The sequence below is a fragment of the Pleurodeles waltl genome, chromosome 1_2 (assembly GCF_031143425.1).
Source record: "Pleurodeles waltl isolate 20211129_DDA chromosome 1_2, aPleWal1.hap1.20221129, whole genome shotgun sequence".
In the NCBI taxonomy this organism is placed as follows: Eukaryota; Metazoa; Chordata; class Amphibia; order Caudata; family Salamandridae; genus Pleurodeles; species Pleurodeles waltl.
Window position 1 is genome coordinate 1106229062 of NC_090437.1, and position 18921 is coordinate 1106247982.

The 18921-nt window shown below is 42.6% G+C and overlaps 1 protein-coding gene across 1 annotated transcript in view; it reads left to right on the top strand.

The window, feature by feature from the left end:
- The window catches only part of ADGRA3 (adhesion G protein-coupled receptor A3), a 208588-nt gene that overhangs the window by 139821 nt on the left and 49846 nt on the right, over positions 1 to 18921 (top strand). Inside the window, exons 12-14 of the mRNA XM_069202173.1 lie at positions 3165 to 3365; positions 5889 to 6102; positions 14841 to 15049. Of these exons, the coding sequence (XP_069058274.1) occupies positions 3165 to 3365; positions 5889 to 6102; positions 14841 to 15049 (624 nt within the window). The remainder of the gene's footprint in view (positions 1 to 3164; positions 3366 to 5888; positions 6103 to 14840; positions 15050 to 18921) is intronic.

The following is an 18921-nucleotide window of genomic DNA, read 5'->3' on the forward strand; positions in this document are numbered from 1 at the left end:
GACACCCACACATCCAGATTCTCAGGCGTTCAGTGCCTTGTGAGAAAATCAGAATAATGGGGGCATCCTCTATCATCTGGCCACAAGTAGACTGGACTGGAGAGCCTGAGCAGGATTTAGACCAAGTGGACATGAGAGCGTCCCAGACAGCCACTTTGAATGGCAGTAGTGGTGCAAAAGAGGTAGGGTCAGGTTAATACATTTACCTTAGTTTCTACAGTAGGCAACTTCTACGTCTAGTACTTCTGCTGCTCTATGCACTAGTGTGAATAAGGCATTTTCTTCCTTTGGTGGCCCAAATGACCAGTACAGCTGTTGCTGGAGACATATCTAGCTCACTGGCACTTTGTAAATCCATTTATAGTCTGTAATCAGTATGGTGAGGAGGAAGCAGATTGTCCCCCCCCACCCCCTCCTCCTCATCAGTTTAGTTTTGTACTGTTTCTTTTTTCTTGTTCTTGGAAAGTAACAGGAATTCTGTCTTGGTTGGGCTGACCTTCAAGTACAGCTGAACATCCAGGTCTGGATGATGTGCAAGCTGTGCTTGATGTGTTGCATGTCTGAAGCATGGGAAGCTTTCAGGAAGAGTTGTGTATTGTATTGCAACACTCATATAGTGCTTAATACCTGTATGCAGGGCACTGACACACTTGTCTATGTGAGTAGCATGCTTCTTGTTTATTATCTTTCTGACCACCCCTCTGGATACAGAGTCAAAACATTGATACTTTTGGTAAACAAATGCTCTCTTTGGCTATTTTAGCCATACAATCATTGAATACAGTATATGGTGTTGGGAGGTACTGCCATGCTTTATGGGACTTGGCTAACTAGATATTTCTGGCTGTCCTGAGAAACCTCAGAATCTCACTGGATCAAATGAGACATGATGGTAAGGATGTGATTAAGTGTGCCTTGCATGCTGTCTTGAACATCACAGCTTGTATTGGCAGAGCTATTGGCACCACTAACATGCTTAGAATGCACTCCTGGATGAGATGTTCAGGTGTCTTGATGGACATGTTCGTTGATGGCTCCAGACTGGGAAATGGCTGAATAAGCACTTGAGTGATTTAAGGACAGCCAAGCCAGAGTACAGTGACTGGGACTTATGTCTCCTGGTGAGCACTTCCACCAACGGTAGAAGGCTCTTATTTACAGACAACACTGGGCCGCGCCACAACCTATGCAGCAGACCAAGTCTTTTTTTGGGGCAGAGGTTGTGATAGCAGCTGAGGCTGTTAGTAACAGCATGGAAACTCTCATCTATCTCTTCCTTCCTTGCTGCTTTGGCTGCCAAGCTCTATTATCTTGCCCTCACAGACCAACATGCAGCCAGTAGGAGGTAGGATACCACATTTCCTCCCCAGCTAGAGTCATTACCCCAGCAGATGGGTCTTGTAAATCATTCAAAGGGGCTAAACCCTGCCTTCTATTTCCTCCTCATCCAATTTTCCACCTACATCAGAGCGAGACTCAGCAGACCACTCTGCAATTTAGCTGCAGAGCTCAACCTTTTACTTGCCAAAGGTACCAGATTCAGAGCGAAGAGAGCGGTACTATTCATGCTTCTCCCTCATACTAAAGGACAAGATCTCAGGGCCAATAGTGGACCTCCACCCAGTGAATACCTTTTATGAGTAAAGAATACTTCTAAATGTTCACCCTTTCTTAGATTCTTTCTGCTGTTGTCCCAGAAACGTGGATGGTATCCTTGGACTTGTTTCCATATATCTGCCCTGCAGTCCCACAGGTATTGCCTACGGTCCACAGTGGGGTTGGAACACTTTCAGTTTGCTTTCCTCCTCTTTGGCCCTCACCCCCTCAGATGTTCACAAATGAGATTAGGGTAGTCGCTACTGAACCCTGGAGGTTGGGGACTCGTGGTATAGTACACAACACTGGCTTTTCAAGATGGCCTCTCCTCAGTCTGTTGTAGAATACCCCTCAATGATGGCCATACTCCTGATATCTTTGTAGTTTTTTCAACACTGAGCTGAAGTCCCACTTGAGCTCCACTAAGAGGATTTCTTTCATGGTGCCAGTGCTTAATTTGAGCCGATGGTTGCCAGGGCTCAGTACTAGCACTTAATTGTCAACACCAGCACTTATGACAGTCTGCCACATGGTGGTGCATATGACAGATGCATATAGTTAACCTACAGTGAGCTTCATTGGAACCTCAGGTTTCAGTCTGCCAGCCTTAAGGCTACCATTGCCCCCATCCAGATCTTGCAGGAGGTGGCTTAGGGCCTTCTGTGGTTTACCTTCCCCCACCTAGAATTCATGGTTGTGATAGATGAATTGCTGTTGAGTTGGTGGACCTCACCTGAACGAGGCAAATCCTAGAGGTGTCTGGTCTCTGGGGCAGTGCCAGCTCTGCATCACTCTTCTGCTGTTTCGAGCTATACATCTGGCCAGGAAAGTCTTCCTGTTGTCTTAAAAGTCTAACCAGGCAGGTTCTCATGGACAACATAACCTCCATTAAGTAGAACAGGGTAGGATCCTGGCCCAGGAGAAACTTTGTATTGGGATGGCTGGGCCAGCAGAACATCTTTATGGTAGCCAACATTCTAGCAGGTTCTGAGTGCCAGAGCGGGTGAGGTTAGCAGGCACTGGGAGCTTCTTCTAGAAGTGATGCACTTTCTGCCAGGATGTTCTAAGTAACTTCATTTCTTGAAGCCTGTTCAAACAAATGCTACCTTTTTACCATTTCAACAAAAAATAGTTTGTGATCATGTTTGCGTTTTGTTGGGAAGAGGGTAGGGCAGCAGAGTAAGGAAGAGCATCATAGTGATTCCAGTGTTCCTTGTCCTTGTTCCCCCTCCTTCACCACACCCAAACCCCCACCCATTAGCATATATTACACTTCAACCATACCGGTTGGAAAATAACACACAGGAGCTGGGGGTAGCGGTTGGTGATGCATGGGCAAGGTGTAAATGTTTCGCTCAGGGAGTGATGCCTGTACATGCAGGGCAGCAAAAATCTTTAAAGTGACAGCATTCGTTTTGAGAATTTTTGTTTTCCTTTTTCTGTCTGCTAACGTAGAGAATTCCCTCAAACAGCCGTAAAGAAGAGAGGGCAAAAGGCTCACTATTAAGGTACTTTTTAATTTACTTGTACTTTTAACTGATTTATTGGGATTCCTTTTGTTTTTACAGTATTCTCCTAACATTGCCCTTGAAGCATATGCATTAAAAGCAACTGGCTTCCCTGGAATGACATGCAGTGTGTTCCAGAAAGTGATGAACTCGGACCGCTCAGGCCTCGACTTTGCAAGACGAGATCCAGATGGAAATCTAGATAAACAATTAAGTTTTAAGTGTAATATTTCAAACACGCTATCCAGCTTGGCATTAAAGGTACCGTTTTTTATGTTTTCATTTTTTGGAGTTCATGTGCAATGTTTTTGTGTAGACCTGGTTAGCCTTAAAGTTTAAAATGACCTTGACATTTCAGAATTGCTTGAGCAAATTATTTGAATAATCTTTTGTATTCCAACTATGAAAGAAAATCAGTAGTTTCGCGCCTTCTTTAAGTCTAAAACATGTAAAATAAGCACTGAAAAGAGAGCGCTTCGCCTTCTGAGTTACTTTACACTTCGCAGATGCGGGGTTAGTTATTTGTGAACTCGCGCTTCCAAATGCCACTACAGAAAAGATACTGAATATGTCAGAAGTGCAAGTACAGTGTCAGCCTAAGTATAACGTGGGCTCACAAATGGCTATGATGAAACAAAATAGTGTTTTCATTAAATGCGATATAAATCGGCATAAATCATTGCATTTAACTAAAGGTCACACTGCCAAAACTTTGTAACTTTTTGTAGAGCTATTCTAGCACAAAAGAAGAGAGCATCCCTTACTTTGACGAATTAAGTGTATTGTAAAGACAGACTGGCTTTACAGATTAAGACACACACGTTCCTTATCAAACATAGCAAAATTGATAAAACCAAAATGAATATTATGTAAAAAAAATATATAAAAAAATATATTACAAGCTTCTTGACGCTGCTGGAACCAAGTTTGATTGCTCAAGAGCTCTCAGCTGTTGAGGGCCCGGGGTTTCATTCAAAGCTCAACCTTTTTCAACTTTTCCATCTCCCCATTAGCCTCTCTGATATGAGGATTTGGATTGTCATTGATGTCATAGGCAGATGGCTCCCGAATTGTTGTGTTATTGGCTGAAGTAACAAAGATAGCAGGGAATTTGTATAATTGTATGCAAGAGGTGAAGAATTGGATGTGCAATAATGTTTGTCAACTAAATGAAACCGAAGTAATCTGTTTCAGTCCCCCATCTATAACAATAGTGCCAAACTAGTGGCCTAAGGAGCTAGGAGGCGCACCGACTCCCAATGCGAGCTGCGAGGAGCCTGGGGATAATCATTGACTGAGAATTAAACATGAACAAACAAGTCACCCAGGTGTGAGAATCATGTTTTATGAACACAATTCTTCTACATAAGGTGCTTTACCCAAGCAGACTCAGACGCATGGACCACTACAGTGTTCTGTATCTGGACCTCCCGATTTACTTTACACCTCCAAATAGTTTAAATTAGACAGCCAACCTTGAAACAGTGAGACAATAGTAAGATATGGCTTCAGATGCGAAGAGCAACACTGGCTATCTTTGAAGCAGGGTGCACTTCAAAATAGTCTAGTTCATTGCATATTTTACAAAGCCTGTCAAGTGAGTGTCTCGCATAAGTTAGATCAATACCAACTGAGGAGGACGCTGTGGTCAAGAGAACTTCATCTATTAAATGTTCCTAGATTTAAGTTGGAAAGAAAGGGGAGGCAGGTCTTTTTCAGTCTTGGCTCCTAAAATGTGGAATAACTTACCTTTAAGTCTCAGGTCCGAAATGAACCATTGGAGATTCCATAGGAAATTGAACTGCTGGTTATTCCAGAAAATGTAAGACAAATCATTTCAGCGCCCGGACACCTTTTTCAGGTACTCAGTTTTGCCTTTTATAAATGCAAGTCATCATCTCATATAGTTAGGAGAGCGAGTGTGACAGACTATTAGCATGTATACATCGTTTTACTTATGTGCACATGTTGTCTGAACCCAGGCTGGATTTACTACTATCCATTACTAAGCTTGATAACTTAAAACTACGTTTTCATCTACATACTGGAAAAACCTAAGAATGCATCTCAGGAATTGAGTCTCATTTGACTGCCAAAATTATTTTCAGTTTTTTCTTATAGAGCATTTTATTTGCATTTTTAGTTCAGTAACAACAATGCGGTGGTTAATAGGCAAATGATTGTCGTAAAAATAAATAGAAGATCTCTTTGCTATTCCACCTTAGTACATAAATCTTCGAATGCCCCACACATCTCTTCTGGTCCATTGTCAAGTCTTCCCTGTAGATTTGGCCTCGGGTCGTGCCATGTGCACTCCCCTCAGCAAACATTCCATCGCACATCAACCCGATTCCTCACTGGTAGGGATGTACCTGACTTCCTCAGTACTGGCCCCATTTTCTCCAGATTCTACTATGTTTGTATGCACAACCATGGCACTGTAAAAGGTTTGTTCTAAACTCATGCATCGATCCATACTTATCTTCTCCAAAGGTGGGCCTTTCGCATCCAACACTGCTTTTCTTGATTACATTTCTCAGTGAATTGTGCTCAAAAACTGCCTACTTTCGAATGGCGTTCCACAGTGTTGAATGGCATCTTTTAAAAGCATAGATCTTAATATCCCCGTTTTGCCTTTGAATTCCCTCAGTGTTATACGTACTAGAAATATCACATCAGCTACACATATTCCAGAATGTATCACTTAAGATTGCATGGGAAAATATAGAAATGCACGTAATTTAGCTTTGCTTTTGTAACAACGTGAATTCCTTTATTTTCCAGAATACTGTTGTGGAAGCTTCCATCCAGCTGCCTTTTGCCCTTTTTTCACAAAAGGAGAAAAGAGAAATCCAGCCCCTGGATGATTCTGTAGGGAAGCTTCAGCTTATTGCCTTCCGGAATGGGAAGCTTTTTCCTGCAACTGGAAATTCAACACATTTGGCTGATGATGGAAAGCGAAGGACAGTAGTTACTCCTGTTATACTCGCTAAAATAGGTTTGTTTCTAATTGTCGAAGTGTAACAACATTTTTGCAGTCTGCACTCAACTTACACATTTGAGTTGCATGTGATCACAATGTGAACGTTAAAACATATCACAATTCTTTATTTGTACAGGCTTATTCATGAACATATTTATGTTGTGCTTCATCTCCCTTTAAATTTAGAGGCAAGGGAATGCACAGTTGTAGTTTGAAGGTGCACTTCGTTTGTGTATTTGGCATCATTCAAAGGAAAATATCCATCTGTTAGTGACATAAGGCAGCATACAGAATGTAGATAGGTTAGCGTTTGTTGCCTCCCTTGCTTTAGCAAATGACCCACATCACAAATATGGAAACCCGAAAAATTCTAGATTGACTCTCTTAGAGCTCATATGTCTCTGCCATTCAGTTATCCCATGGAGCAAAAGTTAGATGCCTGTTTGCTTCAAAAATAAAATCTGATTTCAGGTAAGGAGGAAAATATGTTTCTCTGATCTGTGTTTATGAAGCTTCATAAATATTTTTTTGTGACATTCAGGAGTGAAAAATTACAATCCGGTTTATATTTTCACCTACCTTCTGTATCTTGGAGCCTTTGAGGAAAAATATAAAAAAAACTTTAACCATACAAATAATGAATTGCTAGCACACAATTATGTGTGTTATTGCCCGACAGTGAGAAAAGGCCTCTTTGGTCATGGTTAGCCACCAATTTTCGCCTGGTATTTGATGTAGTCCAAAGTTGTTAGTGCCTAGGGTCCCTGGTAACCAGTTTCCCTGGGCCAAACCTCTTTCCCTAAAACTGTTGTCATTCATTGGCACAATTGGCAACACCTTTAGCTGACACCCTGATGGCAGCAGCACAGATTGTGACACCCTCTAGGGCCATGCGTCCAGAAGCACCCAGCACTGCCATTGGAGGCTGTGTGTTCTGATGAAATCCTAAAAGACAAACTCGACATGGCACACAGCCTGTGTGCCCTGTCACTACACACTGCATGCTCTGTAGGTAAGTCACCCCTCTGGCAGGCCTTCCAGCCCAAAGGCACGGTGCACTATATTGTATGTGTGGGCATAGATGCATGAGCAATGTGCCCATACTGTGTCCTTGCCAAACCTGGGACATAGTAAGTGAACAAGACAGCCATTTTAATACATGCTCCGGACACTGGTCAGTATGAGTTTCACAGCTACATGATTGCTATTCTGAACCCTGGGTTGTTTGGTATCAAACAACTCATAATGATAAATCCAAACTGGTACTAGTATTAGATTTATTACAAAATGTTCCCAGAGGTCACCTTAGAGGTGCCCCCTGCAAAAGCGAACTACCCTGGCATGGTTGCTGGCCAGTCACAACTGACCTGCAACCACCAGACAAGACTTTGCTCTCTGGGATTCAGAACAAAGCTCTTCCTGGGTAGAAGTGCTAACACCCCCTCCCTCAGGACTGTGCACTGCTCTGCTGCGAGCTTCAAAGGGCTTGCCGTCCTTGAAACTCAATCCTCAGGCCTGCTGCTAGCAGCAGATGGCCATCCTTGTTGCAAACCCCCACTTTTGGTGGGAGTAACGTCGGGCAACCAGACAAAGGACAGGAGGAGTGGTCAGTCCTGTCTTGCACCACCCCCAAGGTGTTGTATGTGAGGTGACCCCTCCATTTCATTTTCTTTCATTTTACATGGAAGAAAAATAGCAAATCAGGTGTAGGGAAGTGACCTCTGCCCACAGGAAGTGGTCAATTAGTGTGTGTAGCCACCCTAAGATAGATGACCCTCTTGTCACTATTACGTACCCCCTAAAACACCTTCTAAATGCAGTATTTAGTGGACATCCCTAGACCAAGAAATTGGATTCCATGTACAAAGAAGACCCACAGCTTCAGAACTGAAGTCCTGCTGCACCAAGAATAGGCACCAAACCCTGCCTGCTGCACCCAGGATTCGACAATCGTTGCAGAGGGGTTGCTTAGATGTTGGACGGACTCTAAAAGCCCCCAGAGGACCGCCACCCTTAGAAAATCGCCAAAGATCTCCCTCCAGAGTGAAGGCATCACTCTACTGCAACAAGGAAACAAAGACCCATTGAAGGCCACTTCACTTACTGGCTGCTGACCAAGGAACTGGATGCTGCAGCAGGTTTAAACTTTACTTTACGGACCATGAGGACAAACCCTGCAAGTGTGCCAAGTTTGGTGGCACTGCGCCCTCCAGTGGCCAGAGTGCGCAATAGCCCTAAGTACTGGCTACCACACGTCGAACACCAAGAAGGACAGTCCATTCCAGACTGTAAAAGGACCAGAAGGAAGCCCCATTTGAGGGACTTCAGAAACCACCAGGACCTCCCCCAGAGTGACCTGCTGACCTGCAAGCGACCCTCAAAGTGACCTACCTCCTTCTTCCAAGGGTACCTTTGTGCACAGCTCCTGGTTTACCGACTCACTCTGCTTCCGGTCGCCTTGTGCCCTGCACAGAAAATCCAGCTGTTCTCTAAGGCTCCTCACTTGTTGCGACCCCAACACTCCAAGAGGACCCACCGGACTTACCTTTAAGTCCCCCTGCAGCGCTTTTCCAAGTGGTCTCCTGCAGTGGCCTGGCACCAGCCCCAGCGACTTTCTGCAACTGCTTCCGCCAAAACTGGGAGCCGCTCAAACTTCTCCAGCTGGTCCATAGTGCCCACTGACAACCTCGACATACCTGCAGAAGGAGACATTTAATAAACGCACTGCCTGATTTTATATGCATTTTCAAAGTATTTTCTCCATTGATTCCTGTGGTGTGTAATTATGCACAAAAAGGCTATTTGTATTAAAACTTAAAAAATTCATAACAAAGTATTTTCCCGATTTCTGGGTCTTAAAAGTTTTATAAAAATCTGAAGTATTTGTGTAAATTGGTCTTGAGTTATTCTTTTGAGTGTTTAGTCTCATTTATTGATACTGTGAGTACAACAATGCTTTGCAGTTCTCCAAGATTAGCCTAACTGCTCAACCAAGCTACCATACAAATTAGAGCATTAGGCGGTCTAGTTTTTTGCCTATGTAAACGGTGTGGTTGCCCGGACCCCTCTGCACAGAGTGCCTAGCTTTGCACACTACATAGAGGGCCGACCTCCTACACCCACTGGAATGTCATAGAAGGATCTCACTGTTCCAGTGTGATTCTTTACTTCCATATTGTATATCAAAAGTTTAAAAAATATATATATGATGGTATTGCTGAATGAATGATGAGGTTGAAAAAATCATATACTCTGGTTCTCCATCATTCAGTCTTTTTATAGATTCACTTGATGCATGCTTTCCCTGTCGTCTGGGAACCTTTATAACACTTCAAACATTACTAGCATGTTTATTTTATGGAGTACTATAAATAAATCTATCAACCTTCTTGTTCAGGCTTGAACAACTTCCAGTGAGTTGGATGTCTTCTCAGCTGTGTTCCCTACTGAGATAATTATTCTTAAGATTATCTACCACATGGGTACCTTCACACAAGCGCTGTGAAGGGGAATACATGTAAGAACACTGCTCTCGCTATTTCTCCACTGAAACAAAATTTGAACCAAAAAGTATTTTATTAACTGATACAGTGACATTCAAGCAAGAATCCAATTTTTTTTTTCTCCTGGCATTGTTTCAGGTGTCCATTTCAAGGGCACTGGTCCACGGGATTCTGTTAAATTATGGCTGAGACAACTTCTGTATTTTTTTGATGAACTTTATACAAAGATAATTTACTCCCTCCTCAGGCAGCATCTGTAGGAATGCTTAGTTTATAAGAGTTTATTAGAACTGTCCTTATCAAAAGGAAAACATGGAGGAACCTGTCTAATTGGGAAGCAAGTGCGACACATCATAGGCTGACTAATGCTTCTTCTGTGGACTGGATATCATTTCCTACTGACCGCCAAGAAGGCTTTTGTTCCCTGACAAAACCCTTACGCATCCCGTAGCCATCAAAACAGTGGCAACCAACATTTTATCAATGCTGTGATCTCGTCAATGATCTCAACCCATCCAGTTTTAGGAATACACAAAAAATGTGCCTTTGATGCTTGGGTTAGAGACATGAATTCAAGACCTTAGACAACTGCACACAGATGAACCGAAAGGCCATCCGAGAATGCAAAGTTCGACTTCGTTAAGCACCAGAAGGCTCCACACTGGTCCTGAACGAAGTCGAGGGAGCATGGACCTACTACTGCTCCCACAGTTATTCCCATGGAAGATGTTCTTGCAGTTGTAGTATCTGGCAAGTAGAAAACGAAATACAAGAAGAGCAAGTGGGTCTCGTACCCTTCCTGCCACTCTCGCACTTCAGAGAAGAAACAAGGGTGTCTCCAGGTCTTGCTCCTCTTTCACTGAGGAGCCGATTCCATCTTTGATCCTGCTGCACCCCAAGTTCCCATGTCTGTTAACAACGTCATAGCAGGTTGAATCCATTTGAGTTGCCGTGCTGACTGACTGTGGCATTCTTCGGCTCCCCCTGGTGCGCCTTCAGGCCCAGAAGATTGCAGGGACCTCCAGCTGGCTTATCTCGAGCAGGCTTTCTTTCAGAGCCATCCGGCCCCTGTGCCCACTTTGGGTTCCATTCCGGCATCTGTGACAGCTTTAAACCTAGTGTTGCAATCCATGCTGGCCCCTCAAATGTCGACACTTGCACAGACCACACTACCACCAGAAGAGAAACCACAACCTGTAGTGGTAACTGACTCCAAGCTGGGTTCAACTGTGACTGCATTTAGATCTATTCCTGACGCAACCAATGCAAAATCTATCCGACTGACCCGATTTCACCGCTGCCCAGCTGCACACATACACTACATTGGCTTCTTAACTTTGAGTCCGATTAGAGCCATTCTGATGGAGATGACAGTGGTGGGAATGGGGAAGAGTTTGCCTCACATTATGATGAAGGCAGTTGGGATGTTGACATACAGGACTCCAGAAGGGTGGACACCCTACGTGATGATTGATTTCCCCTCCGGGACCAACAACAGAAGAAAGTACTTCTTTTGCCACTGTGATTAGGAGGGTTGCTGATATCCTTAACGTTTACTTGCCTACTATGGAAGTAAAAACAAATATAGTGACCGAGGTCCTTTCAATCTGTCTGATCGCAAACAGAACCTCTTTTGCATTTCTTTGAGCCCTTTACTGACACGCTTTTGGGCACTAGAGCTAAACCATGCTCTATACCCTCAGTCAACTGTCATGTCGCCCATCGCCATACACCTTCTTGTGACTCTGATTTATTGACCCAGCACCCAATTCCTGAAATTAGCCAGAATACAGCTAAAATGTGGGTTTTTGTGGCAAAAATGGGAAAAAGTGCTGCAGAAGAAGGCATCTGTTTTTTTCCCTGCACATGGCATCAACAAAGTTTGTGGTGCTAAAATCACCACCTTCCCAGCGTTCAGGAACAGGCAGACTAGAATCAGAAAAACACATTTTTCAACACAGTTTTGGCATTTTAATGGGACATACCCCATGTTGCCTATTTTTTGTGCTTTCAACTTCCTTCCAGTTAGTGACAGAAATGGGTGTGAAACCAATAGTGGATCCCGGAAAGCTATATATTTCTGAAAATTAGACAACATTTTGAATTCAGCAAAGGGGTCATTTGTGTAGATCCTTCAAGGTATTCCTATAGAAATTACCAGTTGAAATAAAGTTTTGAAATTGAGTTGAAAAACCAGTTATTTCTGTCTAGGTTTTCATCTGTAACTTTTTCCAACTATGGCACATTTTTGAAAGCAATATACCATTACGTCCGCTGGACCCTTCTGGTTGTGGGGATATTTAGAGCTTGTAGGTTCACCAAGAACCCAGAGGCAATAAATGAGCTGCACCTGGTAATGGGTTTTCGTTGCGTAACGGTTATACAGCAATTCATTTGGTAAATTATAAAGAGTGAAAAATATGTATCAAGAAAAGGTATGTATTTTCGAAACTGGCACAAGATAGAGTTTAGAAGCACAGTTCTGAAAGTGTTCCTTCCTCACCTGTCACACAAAGTTGTCTCAGGACGGACGACATGACCCCAATGAAATATCTTGAGAAATAGGGGGTGACACGGTCATCGCAGTTGTCACTGCTCGCTCAGACAGTATGGAAGTGAGTGCTTCACCACCACATTCACTTAGTGGCAGAGTACCTCCCAGGAACGGACAACAACTTTGCAGACCTGCTCAGCAGGATGCATCAATAAGTCCACAATTTGGAACTCCACCCACAAGTCCTTTGAAAATACTTACAAAAGTAGGGAACTGCTCAAATAGACCTTTTTGCCACAGTAGAAAACGCAAAATTCCCAACTTCGCATCCAGGTACCCACACCCTCTATCCAGCGTCAATGCTCTATGGATGAACTGGTCAGGGATATTTTCCACCTCTCCCTCTCATGCCATTCCTGGTTCGGAAGATGAGACAAACATCCCTCACCATGATCCGTGTAGCTCCCACTTGGGCATGACAGCCATGGTTCACTACACTCTGGATCTCTCGCTGGTTCCCCATAAGAAGCAACCCTACAGACCAGCTTTTCTCATGCAGGAACAAGGATAGATCAGACAGCCAGACCCCAAATCACTCAACCTTGTGATATTGCTCCTGAATTCATAGAGTTTGGTTATCTCCAATTACCTTCCGAATGTATGGCCTTCCTTAAGGAAGCTCTTAGAGCTACAACTAGAGCATGTTATGCTGCAAAATGGAAACGTTTTGTTTGCTGCTGTCAGGCCAAACACCATTAAAGCTTCTGTCCAGGATAGTGTTTTCTATTTGCTTCACTTGCAGAAAGCAAACTTGGCTTACACTTCTATTTGTCTACATCTTGCATCCATGGCTGCATATTTACAAAACTGACAACATACTACTTTGTTCAGAATCCCAGTCATCAAAGCTTTCATGGGAGGCCTTAAAAGAGTCATCCCACCCAGACTACCCCCAGCACCATCCTGTAATCTTAATATCATGCCTACTAGGCTCCTGACCCTCCTTTTCAACTACTTCATTCATGCCCTATTCAGTTCCTTTCATAGAAAGTGGCATTCTTAGTCACAATTACATCACTCAGTCCTGTTAGTGAGCTCCATACCTTAACATTAGAAGAACCTTTCTTGCAGATACACAACGACTAGGTGGTTCTTCGTACAAACCGAAAGGGATTTCTCAATTTCATATCAATCAAACCATTGCATTACCGGTTTTCTTCCCCCAGCTTTACTCAGTTGTAGAAAGCGCTCTCCACACTTTAGATGTCAAACCGACACTCATGTACTTCACTGACAGGACTAAAGACTTCAGAAAAACTAAACCGCACTTTGTAGCTTTTTCTCATGGGTAATCCTATAGTTAAAAATAGTATAGCCAGATGGATAGTTAAGTGCATACAAACTTGTTATGCTAAAGCAAAAAGACAGTTACCAGTAACTGCTAGAACACATTTTACTAGAAAGAAAGCAGCCATGGGAAACATTGTTAGCTGAGATTTGCAAACACATCCACATCACATATATTCACAAAGCATCCTTGTATAGGTCTACAAGCACACCAGCAAGCCAATGTAGGACAGGCTGTCCTAAGAACACTTTTTCAAATAGCTAACTCCCACAGGCTAGCCACTGCTTTCATAGAGGGGCTGCTTTACAGTATAAGCAGAGCATGTTTATCTACAGCTACACGTCATCGAACAGAACATGTTAATTATCCAGAAGACATCTGTTTGTGGCATGTAGTGCTGTAGATTCACATGCACCCTCCCTCCTTCCCAGAGGCCTGTGGCCATTGCATTTACCTTGTATCTGCATATATTTGTACATATGTACATACATTTGCATGGACATCTCACTTCCTCTACACTCACTCTCTCTCACCGTCTGCTGGAAAACAGTCTAACAAAGGACTCTATGCCCGTGCGCAGTATCACTGAGATGGAGGAGTCAGTCGAACCTCTGACTCTGAAATGATTCTTCTGACAAAAAACAACTTGCAACACTCTGAACCAACACTAGAAGGTAGGAGTATACAGAGCATGTGAATCTACAGCACTACATGCCACAAACAGTTGTCTACTGGATAAGTAAAATTTTTCTTCTCGTGTTTCTCCGTGCCCCTTTTATTTCCTTTCCTTGAAGAGAACTTTCAGGAGTGAGATCTACAGACTGTAAGTTATATCACCAGTCTTGGCTGTCATGTTTCTTCATTGAAGAGTGTGGAAAAAGGGAGAAAACTGATGGCAGCAAGCAGGGTGTTGGCACACATGCGTATTTGTGTCATGAAGTCGAGGGCAGAATGAAGCCTTGAAAGAGGCCAGTGGTACAACCTACCAATGCACAAGAGGTATTGCCACATTGTTCTGGATCTAGTCTGCCATCTGGGAGAGTTCAAAAGGTGAGGGCTATGCAAAGAGCTTTACTGAGAGTAAGTAACTTTTAGTTAAATGTACCTTTTCACTGCTGTCCACACATCTTAAAATCAGCATACCGACAGTAAGGTATAAGTTAATATTAGCTTCATAGTCTGTGGTAAGCGGTGGACACCATTGTGTTCATTATGGCGTGCACCACATCTTGTGAAGGGTCCATAGAGTTCAATTAAATGTTGTTGTTGATTCTTGAATGTGTATGATGAAATAAAGTACTGTTTTCTCTACTTTTTGTAACCTATCAGTCCAGTCGCGAGAGTCCAGGAAAAATTCAAATCTAAAATGTGCAATATATATGATTATCAATATTATTTTTTTTAATAGATGGCCTAAGCAGAGAAACCCAACAAATCCCTATCAATGTGACTCTCCGTCGTATTGCTCATGGATCAGACGCTGTTGCGGCACAGTGGGATTTTGATTTGCTTAACGGACAAGGAGGATGGAAATCTGATGGGTGCCACATTTTGTTTTCAGATGAAAATATCACCACCATTCAATGCAACTCCCTCGCTAACTATGCAGTGTTAATGGTATGACAGAACACATTGTACTAAATATGCGTTACTTTATAGTCTGAATATCTACTATGTATGCACGTCATAAGCAAGACATGCAGTTTCACAACAGTGTACTGTTCATTATAGGACAACGCAGGAGACCGTACATGATCATGTACAGGGCAGGATTCTCTTATTTGAATTACACAGCTACAATAAGTCCACATGTTTAAAATAGGATTTCAGATATTTATAGATACATTTCACAAATTTACATTTTAAGCACTAGAGATTTAAGCGATTTGCCCAGATTGACACAATTTTCAGGCAGGGACCGAGACCTGAATTCAAAACTAGTTTACAAAGTTGGACGGTTGCTGCAAGATCTTATAGCCTTCCTCCCATCTCCCACAGGAAATTCCTTGTTTGTTGGCCTTTGAAATAGAACCTAGAACATACATGTATCCTCTCACTCATGTTACATAATTCTTCCTGTGGGTGTGGTATTGGGGGGCTGTGCGTGTGTGGGGTGGGTGTGGACAATATGATGGCTAAATAAGACTTCAATTTTCACATTTTCTAAGCCTTTTAAACGCCTATTTTTTAAATAATTTGAAATCTGATTAAGTGTTTTTGTACATAGTAATGATTTAAAGATAGAATCGCCGTTTCTTCATAGCCCCGGAAAATTCACTTTACATGCATCATCCTTTGAACAAAAGAATAACAAACAGGAATTGAAAATATACAATGTTGAAACAATCGAGCATCAAACCTATTAACAGACTAAACTAATGTTTTGAAGTGGGCAGGGCTAAACATCATTTAAAAATATTTTTTGTTAAAGGATGAGTGTTTTCTTTGAAGGGGAGCAAATGTTAAGCGCTAAAGTATTGTATGACATTTATAAAGGCAAAGAAGATTGTCCTGTGGTTGTATTTTATATAAATGGAAACAAACCATAAACATAATAGCTGAAAAATATTTCCAAAATTTAAAAACAAGTAGAGCCATTAGTCTCGGAAGGTAAGCTTTCTCTCCTAACCAAGCTAGTTCACTTGTGGAGGTTTATTTCAATAGTTGTAAATCCAGATACATGAAATGAAGCTCTGCACACTGAACAGTTTGGTTTAGAAAGACTCAAGAAATATTTTTAGGCCAAAATAATCCAGTGATTTATGCTTTTGAAATGGAATAGAGAGAAAATACTACAGTTGGCCTATAATCTTCTGTAACAGTTTGAAAATTAGAAAAGACAAATTAAACCAATAGCGTTATGCATAAAATACCCAGGTGTAAAAACTTCTGACAGCAATCATTGGAAATGCCTATGGAAAGAACAATGAACACTCCCAGGAAAGTAAGCCTGTAAGAGGCTTGTGAAACTCCAGAGGTTGAGTTGTGTGAGGACATATTTCCACAAAATAATTTTTGTGCAGGACCTCTGTTCTGAGACCTGGTTCAACAATTTAAAGTTCAGGGAATGCAGTTTTCCACAGACTGTGTTTTTCGGGGTTCTGCAAAACCACTTTCCCCGTTCACCATTGTCAGTCCAACTTGCTTATAACCTCTTCAGCCTACTCAACAAGTCCAGCAGCTGAACAACATGAGGCAGCCTTAGTCTACAGGAGGTAAAGTACAGACATAAACCTCAGATTCATAGACCAGCTAATGTAGATAAAAACGTTTTTTAAAGCTTCCCTTACTTTTTACTGTTCGGTTTTATTGTTGAGTTTTTGAGGTATGGTCTTGTTGCAAGCAGTGCCGTACCCGGTGAATATCCAAAAAGCTTCATCAGATATTTGAATCCTACATTGAACATGTATTTTTGGACCAAGCTCCTCTTCACTCGTCTTTCCTTTTGCAAATATAACAGAAACACCCATACATTTGAAGGGGGAAAACTAAATAGTGTAATAAAATGTATTACAGGTCCAGTGCTTGTAAACGGAGTACACTTATGCAGCTCCACCTCATAGTAAAGTTGGAGGAGTAACAACAATGACATATCAGCAGACCGCTTTTTGTAGATGTGACATGTTTTTCAAGCATTAAGTGCCTCACATTTCTCGTCATTGTAATTTGTTGAAAATGTGTGGTCAAAAATACCAACGTTTTACAAAACGTGTGTGTGAACAAATGGGCATATTAAAAAAACAACCTTGCATACCTTAATAAAAGTGAGGCTTACTCTTCAACAGTCCATACAAAGGATTTTTCCTACCCTGTTCTTACGCTGTGACTGAGCAGAGGATCTGTGCCCAACAAGATAATGTTACTTCTTTTGGTCAGTTGTTTTTGTTGAATGAAAACACGATCTTGCAAGATCCCTGCTCTCAGGCCTGGATGCATGAAGGTTCCAGATTAGCCCTTCATCATCTGTGGCTTGCACAGCCTTGAAAGGGTTTTAGCTTTTGAGGTTGGTTCCAAAATAGCTTCTGTCATGGTGAAAGGCAGTGAGCTTAGTTTGCACTTCTTTGCATTGCTGAGCTATTTAATTAATTTGTCCATTAATTAATTGGTTATTTATAGAGCACAACACCTACCGCCACTAGGGCATCCAGGCACTGCTCCAATGCAAGGCCTAGTCATTAAAAAACACAAGCCCCGATTAAAAAAAATAAATAAATAAATAAATATAAGTTTGTAATTAAAAAAAAATAAGAAATAGACATTGAGACCGCTAAATGTAAGCCAGTATGAAGTAGGTTTCATTGTTTAGTAGCTTAAAAAGCAAAGGAACGTCGGCCAATTCTGGTGCAAGGAACTTTGGGGAATAGTCAAAACATACAATGGCAGAAACATTCTTCTAGTAAAGGATTACTGTAGGAAGTTGGCTCTGTATGTGTTATTTCAAAGTAAGAAATAACATGCACAGAGTCCAAGGGTTCCCCTTAGAGGTAAGATAGTGGCAAAAAGAGATAATACTAATGCTCTATTTTTGTGGTAGTCTGGTCGAGCAGTAGGCTTATCAAAGGAGTAGTGTTAAGCATTTGTTGTACATACACACAGGCAATGAATGAGGAACACACACTCAGAGACAATTCCAGCCAATAGGTTTTTGTATAGAAAAATATATTTTCTTAGTTTATTTTAGGAACCACAGGTTCAAATTCTACATGTATTATCTCATTTGAAAGGTATTGCAGGTAAGTACTTTAGGAACTTTGAATAATCACAATAGCATATATACTTTTTACATAAAACACATATAGCTATTTTAAAAGTGGACACAGTGCAATTTTCACAGTTCCTGGGGGAGGTAAGTTATTGTTAGTTCTTGCAGGTAAGTAAACCACCTACGGGGTTCAAATTGGGGTCCAAGGTAGCCCACCGTTGGGGGTTCAGAGCAACCCCAAAGTTACCACACCAGCAGCTCAGGGCCGGTCAGGTGCAGAGGTCAAAGAGGTGCCCAAAACACATAGGCTTCAATGGAGAAGGGGGTGCCCCGGTTCCAGTCTGCCAGCAGGTAAGTACCCGCGTCTTCGGAGGGCAGACCAGGGGGGTTTTGTAGGACACTGGGGGGGACACAAGTCAGCACAAAAAGTACACCCTCAGCAGCGCGGGGGCGGCCGGGTGCAGTGTGCAAACACGCGTCGGGTTTTCAATAGGTTTCAATGAGAGACCAAGGGGTCTCTTCAGCGTTGCCAGCAGGCAAGGGGGGGGCTCCTCGGGGTAGCCACCACCTGGGCAAGGGAGAGGGCCTCCTGGGGGTCACCACTGCACTGGAGTTCCGATCCTTCAGGTCCTGGGGGCTGCGGGTGCAGGGTCTTTTCCAGGCGTCAGGATTTCAGAGTCAGGCAGTTGCGGTCAGGGGGAGCCTCGGGATTCCCTCTGCAGGCGTCGCTGTGGGGGCTCAAGGGGGACAACTTTGGTTACTCACAGTCTCGGAGTCGTCTGGGGGT